A 10,000-nucleotide genomic window follows, 5' to 3' on the forward strand; every position below is an offset into this window, starting at 1 on the left:
TGCTGTGAGCTTGTAGTTTGCTATCAATAATAATAATAATAATAATAACAATAATAATTGCAAAAATGTAACATTTTCGACACATTTGCCCAAAATAGGGAAGCCAGTCAAATAAGGATATTTTCAAACATGAATATCAAACATATCACAGGGAAATGCATGAATTTAATTCAGTCTGACTAGAAAGCAGGGATAATGCAAGTAAATGTAAGCACTCGTCAAAAAACAATAGATAAATAATACAAACTTTTCCAGGAAGATCACCAGCCACTCACTAGTGCTTGTGATCTTGTGATTTAGTAGAAGCAGGGATAAAACATATCCCCACCGGCCATAAAAATGAATGGCCATATTGTTTTTAGACTGATGTTCTTGGTTTACCTGTGATCCTAGTTTACTGAGCCACTACGCAGTTTCCACAGCCAGCTACGTACTTGTGGTTCTTATCTCATCAAAACACTGGACTGAAAATGGACCTGTGGGTGACTGATAGTGTTCTACTGTAGTGAGCCTACAGCACCACCCTACAGACCCGGGCCTAGACTACTAGAAAAACCTAGACTGGGACCCTTAACCCTCTGTACATAAACAGACCCGAGTTGGAACGGTACTTTTTTTCCACTCATTCCACTAATTTTCCACATGCATTTCCTATTGACATATTTGATATTCATGTTTGATGATGTCCACTGTTTAACTATTTAATAAAAAAATTATGTTAAAAACATCCCGGTTTTGTTAATACAAAACATAACTATCTGTATGGTAGAGTATGTTAATACATTAGACCCTGGTGTTGGATAGGATGTCGTACTGCCTTGCCTGCTGGCCTAGTATAGCTGTGTGACAAGTAACTGTTAAACTTCATGAAACTGTGGCACGTATCTCCCCTTGAACCCTGAACATTGAACCTTGAACCCAGGCCAGGCAGTTATTTCATCTTATTAGAAGAGTGGTATAGATCAGTGGTTCTAAAACTATGGGCCAGGGCTCCCCAAATGTTTATCTTCTTTTCGTTTAAAGGACCACTTCACCCATTTTCAAACTATCTTCATATAATTGGTCCTCACTAATGCTCATTATAGTATGGTACCATTTCTGTCTACTCGGTCTGTGTCTCAGAGGAGGGCCGTGGACAGTTCAGAAGCCGCCTACCAGTGACGGCATCGATGGGGAATCCAAGCTAATACAAACTGTAGGCTTTCTATTCCTGGAAAGTTAGCATGCTATAATGGAAGCAATTGTTCTCGCGTTAATAAAAGCCTAACGATGATGTCACCGGTAGGCGGGTTTCTGAAGTGTCCACTGCCCTCCTCTGAGACACTAGCCTGAGGCTACGAGCTCAATCCATGGTCTTGAAGGGCGGACCCAAACACAGCCGCCCGGATTTGTGCGTGGCTTCCTATTGCTTCACCAATCTATGTCCCCGCCTCCCCTCCCCTCCCCCCCTCGGCCTGTGCACGGAGCACGCTGACGTCACCAAATTTAGAGCGACGCCCCTCTGCACTCTGATTGGTTAGGAGATAACAAGGTCCAAGACCATCGTTCCTGCATGGCTCCCCCAGGCTTTTTTTCTTTTGTAACAAAAAAAAAAGCCTGGGTTTCCGAGGCTACTGAGACACAGACCGAGTAGATATTTTTTTTTTTTACCATTTTATCATGAGCATAAGTAAGGACCAATTATATGAAGATAGGTTGAACATGGGTGAAGTTGTCCTTTAATGTGCAACGTTGTTGTCTCACTCTAACCCTCACTTTACATAAAACATCTGAGTACTTCATCCACCACTGACTGTGATGTCTTTTCTTTCAGGTTGTGAACATGTACCTTCCAGGTTGTGTTCTGGTGGTGTTGAGTGTGTACGCACATCACCCAGCGCTGGGTTACAGTGACGGCGAGGTGTCCGAGGCGTGTGCAGACATGACTCCTCAACATGGCTACGAGCCACAGGTTGGCCCACCTCCGTACGACATCCTGGTAGACAGCACCGCGTTCAGTCCACACGGCAACATCACCGGTAACACTAGTTTACTATTTCAGTGGTTCTCAACCTGTGGGTCGGGACCCCCGGGGGGGGGGGGGGGTCCCCACATGATTTGGGGGGGGGTCCCCAGATGACAGTGAAGTGACAATTTAGGGACCAGTAAGACCTTTTTAATACCTAAAAAAAGCAAAAGAGCATTACTGCATCAAAAGTAATAAAAAAACAAAAAAAAAAACAAGCTCAAAGCGAGGCGTTGTGAGCTTGTAAATCTGCTATTTTATCTGTGGAACCAAGTGAAACAAAATTGAATGCCTCCTCAACTCCTACAATTCCAAGTGCTTATACATGATGATAACAAAAACGTTTAAATCTACAGTGGTTTGAAGTGACTGAACACAGAAATAGCCGATCTACCACTCACAATGTTGTGAGCTGGTAGATCTGCTATTTCCACAACTTTCGCGCGACACTGTTATACTTCATGAAAAAAACATAAAAAGGTGAAATATAGAGATGATTTCTGCCCGGCAGCGAAGATATAAGATATTTACAGACGAAAACAATTAAGTTACCTAGAAAACAACCTTTACTTTCTTACTCTCTCTACCCAGTGACATTACAGGTCTCCATCTCTCTCTACCCAGTGACATTACAGGTATCCATCTCCGGCTCGGCACACTTCAAAGGTTTCCTGATGGAGGCAAGGGATGCTGGGAGTTGTAGTACTCCTGCGGTGAAGGCTGGCAGGTGTCGTTCATCTGCCTTGGGTTCCTTCAGCCTGGTGGACCCCAGCACCACCCAGCTGCTGACGTGTGGCCAAACACAGGTACACATCCCCCCCTGGGGACACACACACGCACACACACACACACACACACACACACACACACACACACACACACACACACACACACACACACACACACACACACACACACACACACACACACACACACACACACACACACACACACACACACATAAACACACGCACCCACGCACACACACTCACGCACGCACAGAGCTCACTGTTTTATATTTGGCTTAATATCACACACCTCAGAAAAGGGTTTATCAAATAGATGAAAGTGATCTGATACTGGCTAGCTGATATCTGATGTAGACAGACAGACAGACGGGTAGACAGACACACACACACACACAGACTAAACAGATGCACAGAAGCTCACAGCTTGTAGATCAGTTATTTTCATTTTTATTTTTTATAATTAACAAATCCTAATCGACGCAAAAGTTTGAAATTATTGAGATATTGAGTTGAAGTCATATCACCCCGGCCCTAGATGTCATGGCAGATAATTCTCAACATCAAACCGAGATATGAAAACCAAAACCAAAAAAACAACAGAACTGTTCCTTTACAAGTCAAATGGCAGGACAGTAGTGCTTCACACAGAATATACAGCAAGTGTTGTAGTAATGAATGGTGTCATTTACCACTAAACACGTCCATTCCACACACGACCAAAACTGAAGCACCTCACCATGGCTGTGAAGCCTCACTGAAAGCCCTTTCTGTGGGGTTTCCACCTCGTCACAGCCACAAATTACTGTACAAATCTGTTTTCTGTGTCATTTTAAAGAGGTCGTTTTGGAGGTTTTTGTGGCATTCTGAATTGAAACCCTGTCATTTTAAAGGCATCTGGAGTTAGTCACCGTAGCGGTTCCAAAAAGACCAGGGTGCAAGCGGTTTGGATGGCTGCAGAGAACCCTCCCGAAAGAGTGCAATTCTTGTGAGTATTTTCTTTCATTTTCTTTATACCGGTACACTATTTTTATTTGAAGACATTAGTTATTAGAGCCTGGCCAATATGTCGGCCGTTATCTGACTTTTCTCATGACATCGTTATCTACAATTATGCAGCCGACGTGTTACAATCTTTAAAGTTTTAGAGTTGATCCATCTCTGTCTGTCTGTCTGTCTGTCTGTCTGTCTGTCTGTCTGTCTGTCTGTCTGTCTGTCTGTCTGTCTGTCTGTCTGTCTGTCTGTCTGTCTGTCTGTCTGTCTGTCTGTCTGTCTGTCTGTCTGTCTGTCCATCCATCTATCTAATCTGTATATACTTGCAGTGTAACGGTGGTCCACAACTATGACACGTACTGGGTGAGGCATCCAGGCCCTGTGGTCTCTCTGAAAGGAGCCCCTACCAGGTCAACGGCGCCCCCTGTGACCACCAGCACCACCCCTGAAGACCCTACCTCCTCCACCCCTCTGGTCACTGCTGTAAGGCAATAATATCCGGTTATTTATTTATTTTTTACATTTTTTACTTTTTTCTTTTGCGGTGCCAGCCGCTCAAACATTTGACTGTGTGTGTTTGTGTGTGTGTCCGTCCGTATGTATGTATGAGCACGGCTACAGCTGCACCTTATTGCAACACAAAGATGCAACCAATTACACTAATTAAACACACACAGGAGACACAGTGCAACACATATGCCACTTAAAGACTTACGCAGTGCGCATTGCACGCACGCACGCACACGCACACGCACACGCACACACACACACACACACACACACACACACACACACACACACACACACACACACACACACACACACACACACACACACAGGCCGGCACAGCACAGGCCGGCACAGCACACGTGTGCGCGTCTGTTCAGACTGAACATCACAACAGAACATCAGGACATTACTAATCGATTATTTTATTAAATTATCAATCTTATTTTTTAGAATCGATTGAATCGATTCGTTCTTTTAACTGTTGCACTCCTCCTAATCCTCCTCCTCCTCCTCCTCCTCCTCCTCCTCCTCCTCCTCAGTTCTCGTCAGAGGGGTGTGGCACCAGAAAGACTTGTCTCAGAGACCCGGCAGGATGTGACCCGGGCTCCGACCATTACTGCTACTTCCTGTCGTTCAGCAGCGATGACGAGCCGGCGGGTACCAGCGTGACGTTCGAGCTCAGCGGACCCGCTGACGGATACGTGTCCTTCGCTCTGTCCCTGGACAAGTGGATGGTAGGCAGAGTTAATGCCAACTACCTGAAACTCAAATAAGGGACATCTGGCCAGGTGTCCCTTAATTCTAAGAAAATCAAGGGACGCCCAGAAACACAGCATATTTCATTTGGTGATTAATGCACATATTATCAATATCAAAATGTGTTTTCTTTTTTTAATAGCGGTGTACTCTGGCGGTGTTGTGTTTGTGTATTTGCAGGGAAATGATGATGCGTATCTGTGTGTGAGTGACGGAGACACAGTTCACATCAGTCCTGCATATATCACTGGACGCACTACCCCTGCACTGGAACCTGAGGTACCACACTACACACACACACACACACACACACACACACACACACACACACACACACACACACACACACACACACACACACACACACACACACACACACACACACACACACACACACACGCACACACAGTTAGAAGGGGGGGGGGGTTGGGGGGTGGGGGGTAGAGAAAGGGAGAGCAATGAGAAAACATAGGAAAGAAACAGATCAAAGGAAAGAACAAAGATATTTACATTTAAATAATACTGTAGCATAAAAAAGTACAGGTATGTACATAAGGTGTAAAAGAAAAATTGCAGCTAGTAGTAGTACTAGTAGCGACTACTACAGTGAGCTGAACTGGGTTGAACTGGAATAAACTGAGCTAAACTGGGTTGAACTGAGCTGGGTTAAATTGGGTTAAATTGGGTTAAACTGGGCTGAACTGGGTTGAACTAGCTTGAACTGGGTTAAACTGGGTTGAACTGGGAAAAACTGGGCTGTGTTTGTGTGTTTTCAGGACTTTCTGTGGGGGCGGGCCTGGAGACTGTCCGACGGCATCATCCAATGTCGTTTCCAAAGAAACATCCTCATCCCCCAGCAAGAGAACAGGTTCCGCTTAAACCACACCTACTTCCTGTTTCTGGCCTACGGCAAAGCTCACCATGGTGAGTGGGTGCGTGCGTGCATGTGTGAATGGCTGCAGCATCGTCTCGTCTCACTCATACAGATAGAAATAGTGAAATGTTGGAGCATTATGTCCGCAAGACTCTGCAACAAGACTGATCCAGACCACTCCATTGTATAGAGTGGTCATTCTTTGCCCCCGCCTTCTTACATCTTATAAAAACTGAGACCCCTCCACACGTGCACGCAAACACACGCACGCGCGCACACGCACGTACACGCACGTACACGGTTGTCTTTTCAGACATGTTAACCACTTAAGCCCTATACTTCTCGTACGACGAATAGCAAATCTACAAGTGCATCTATCCTACAAACAACTAATTACAGCATCTAATTTACAGACAAATTTACAAGCTCACACCATAACCAGAGATCTGAGTTACAGTTTGAGTGTTTCCCTTTAAACAGTGGATTCAAGGACTCCACAACCCAGAGTGTATTTTAACCACAGAATGAATGAATCACCTCTTTATTATAGTTCCAAGTGAGTGACTCCACACCACATTCACCGCCATGTTAATCTGTCTCTGTGTCGTGTGACACAGGTTGTGACAGTGGTGGAAGAAGCAGTAGTTTGGGACGTAATGTATGTTTAGTAAAAAGAAATCTACAAAGTAACTTTTAACTAAAGTTTTCAATTAATTGTAGTGGACTAAAAAAGTAAAGTAGAGAGAAGAGTAGTCGAGTAGTATAAAATACTCAAGTAAAATAAATGTACCTCAAAATACAGTACAGTACAGCATTTGAGTAAATGTACTTGTTACTTTCCAGCACTGGTTGTGGGAACTACTGATAGTTTTGAACACAGCTGGGTGGCTGACTGCACTGTGCATGTGCCTCAAAGTGTCAGTTGTTGTTTTTAAATGTGACAGCTCACACAGCGTCAGTGGGAACACGTGTGTGTGTGTGTGTGTGTGTGTGTGTGTGTGTGTGTGTGTGTGTGTGTGTGTGTGTGTGTGTGTGTGTGTGTGTGTGTGTGTGTGTGTGTGTGTGTGTGTGTGTGTGTGTGTGTGTGTGTGTGTGTGTGTGTGTGTGTGTGTGTGCGCGCGCGCATGAGTGTGCATGCGTGCATCTCAGTATGTGTATGTGGTGGTGACTCACACACACACACACACACACACACACACACACACACACACACACACACACACACACACACACACACACACACACACACACACACACACACACACACACACACACACACACAGTTCCCTCTGGTATCATGGGAGTGCTGGAAGACTTATTGTTTTGACAGTGTGGAATGATTGCTTCCTTCCTTCCACTTGACAGTATGAAGCGACCATTGCACTGTTGTTTATTGAATATTATGGCATGTGTTATGAGCTGACAGCTTTGGCTGATATGAGAGGCTCTGATGGTGTATTTATAAAACCTGTGATTCTCAACCTGTGGGCCGCGAGGTTACTGCAGGTGGACCCCAAACAATTGGAAAAACACTTAAGATTTAAATGATAATTTTAAAACAATTACAATGTGATAATGTAAAAACTAACTCATTTGGATTTATTTGATTTAAAACATTGAAAAATGTGTTTACATAGCGATACCATTAGATAAAAATATACTATATTGGTTCCACTGATACCAATCTGAAAAAAAAATAATATCCAGATTTTTTGTGACACTGTAGCATAACGAAGTAAGGCGTTGATTAATAAATACATACAATTAAATTAAATTAACTAATTATTAACTATTAACTATTAATTTACTTAAACTTAAAAAGTTAAAATATGGAGAGGTTTCTGCCCTAAAGCGAAGATGTTGAATAGTGTGACTGTCTTCATCCACAGGTTTGATCCACAGACACGAGCGCCAGCCTTTGATCTCCACCGATCAAACCCTGATCACCGGACCGCCACGGGATCTGTCCGGCTCCCACTCACCACTGCTCATTAAAATGCACGGTTTGTTCACAAACATGTAAAACAAGATAACACGACTTAAAGCACAATGACACGTAGTTATCTTGACTTCAATAGCATTCTGGAGTGATTGTAAGTCACTATAAGTGGTCAATGGGTACCTTAACCTTTTTCCAGTGTGCGTTGCAGAACACTGGAGAAAGTGTGTGTGTGTGTGTGTGTGTGTGTGTGTGTGTGTGTGTGTGTGTGTGTGTGTGTGTGTGTGTGTGCACGCGTGCGTGTGCGCATGCGAGTGTGCATGCGTGTGTGCGTGCACGTGCGTGCGATTTATATAATACTATATGCCGTCTCTAGTATTTATATTATGCTCTCTCTGTCAACCTAATACATTTCTGTGCTGCATCATGGACAATCCAGCTTTCTCAGCTCTGCTTTGACGTCAAGCTTTGCAATTTCAGAACACTTTTAAATCATAAATATAGTGTTTTCCACTATATTTAGAATAGTCTAATAATTAGAGACACCACAGACGAGACACCACAGGTGTCGATTAGACTAATCGACACCTGTGGTGTCTTGCCTCCACTGCTCGCAAACGAAGTGCTTCCGGACATCGTGCAGCCTTGAGAGAGCAATTTGACCTGCTGTGGTACACAGAATTCTTAAACATTTTATTATTATGGTGTGACACCGAAGGGGCCAACCGCCTAGAACTTTGGTGCAAAAAGTGTCCTTGTGCATGTCAATCCAAGCACCCATAGTTGCAAGAAAAAACAAGCACCCATAGTTGCAAGAAAAATGTCCTAGTGGCCCATGGACTATATATGTGTGTGTGTTCATAGGGGTGCTGATGCTGTGTGCTTGGATGGTGCTGGTCAGCACAGGAGTGCTGGTGGCTCGACATTACAAACAGCAGTGGACACACACCACACTGATGGGACACAAGCCCTGGTTCCAGGTCAGAATGACGTCTGCTTTCATCTCCTGAGAGCCTGACGGATGGATGCCAGGTCTTTGGATCCCCATTTTTGGGAGAATCCTAGATCAGTGGTTCCCAAACTCTTTTATCTTGAGTCGAGACCCAAAAGAGAAATTTGATGTTGTGATATTTTATCGAGTAACAGGGGTCTCTCCCTGTCTCTCCATCTCTTTAAAAAAAAGAAAATAAATGTTCAGTTGGGTTGCCAATTTCATCCAATCAGTAGAGAGTGTCCATTTATCAGCTTCAATGTTATAGTGTTCCAGTTCTGATTGGTGTCTGTCATCACTTCCAATTTCACTTGTTTATCCTGTATTGAGTTCTCTCTCCTGATTTAGAATTGGTATTTTTTGTGCAAGAGAGACGGGGAGACCCCTGTTAAAGAACAGACACTCTATACAGTATAGCAAAGATTACTGTCACAATATAGAGCTATTTAACACTTATTGTAACAAAAACAGCTTTAACCCATTCAATCCGCAGCACTCTGTGCAGCGCTATGAGCTTGTATATCTGCTATTTTTGAATAGCCAAAGAAATCTAAAATGACAGAGAAGCGTTCCCAGATTGAATGGGTTAAAACTTGTAATTGTTGTTCTAGGTGCATCGAGGGCTGATGGCGCTGGCTGTGAGTGTGACCTGTGTGGCGTTCATTCTGCCTTTCATTTACAGAGGAGGATGGAGTCAGGTATTGAACACTGTTTTTTTTTCTTTCGCTTTGAGCTTGTAGATCTGCTATTTTTCGACCAGCCCTTTATGAATGTAGGGGACTTGTGCATAGACTCACTCACTGGCACTGGCAGGCATCTGAGTGTGTGTGTGTGTGTGTGTGTGTGTGTGTGTGTGTGTGTGTGTGTGTGTGTGTGTGTGTGTGTGTGTGTGTGTGTGTGTGTGTGTGTGTGTGTGTGTGTGTGTGTGTGTGTGTGTGTGTGTATGTATGTGTGTTCCACCTGTCCACCCATCTGTCTGGCCGATCGACTCATCTCTAACAATCCCAGAATCCTCTCTGCTCTGCATGTTCTCTGCTTCGTGTGTGTGTGTGTGTGTGTGTGTGTGTGTGTGTGTGTGTGTGTGTGTGTGTGTGTGTCTAAGAATGAATTATGACTCAGTCTCAGCGTCACATGCTGTTTATCGGAGAGAGGGTTGGACAGTAACTAAATACATTTACTTGAGTAC

At 44.0% G+C, this 10,000-nt stretch overlaps 1 protein-coding gene across 3 annotated transcripts in view; it reads left to right on the forward strand.

Annotated features, from left to right (window-relative positions):
* Positions 1-10,000, forward strand: part of frrs1b (ferric-chelate reductase 1b) — a 16,591-nt gene that overhangs the window by 1,162 nt on the left and 5,429 nt on the right. For all 3 annotated transcript variants that reach the window (XM_080417791.1, XM_080417790.1, XM_080417792.1), the window contains exons 2-11: positions 1,814-2,018; positions 2,630-2,811; positions 3,645-3,739; positions 4,074-4,227; positions 4,794-4,988; positions 5,191-5,289; positions 5,787-5,934; positions 7,774-7,887; positions 8,688-8,803; positions 9,426-9,512. In XM_080417791.1, the coding sequence (XP_080273917.1) occupies positions 1,823-2,018; positions 2,630-2,811; positions 3,645-3,739; positions 4,074-4,227; positions 4,794-4,988; positions 5,191-5,289; positions 5,787-5,934; positions 7,774-7,887; positions 8,688-8,803; positions 9,426-9,512 (1,386 nt within the window). In that variant the 5' untranslated portion in view covers positions 1,814-1,822. The remainder of the gene's footprint in view (positions 1-1,813; positions 2,019-2,629; positions 2,812-3,644; positions 3,740-4,073; positions 4,228-4,793; positions 4,989-5,190; positions 5,290-5,786; positions 5,935-7,773; positions 7,888-8,687; positions 8,804-9,425; positions 9,513-10,000) is intronic.

Source organism: Gymnoscopelus braueri, assembly GCF_963280865.1.
Source record: "Gymnoscopelus braueri genome assembly, chromosome: 21".
In the NCBI taxonomy this organism is placed as follows: domain Eukaryota; kingdom Metazoa; phylum Chordata; class Actinopteri; order Myctophiformes; family Myctophidae; genus Gymnoscopelus; species Gymnoscopelus braueri.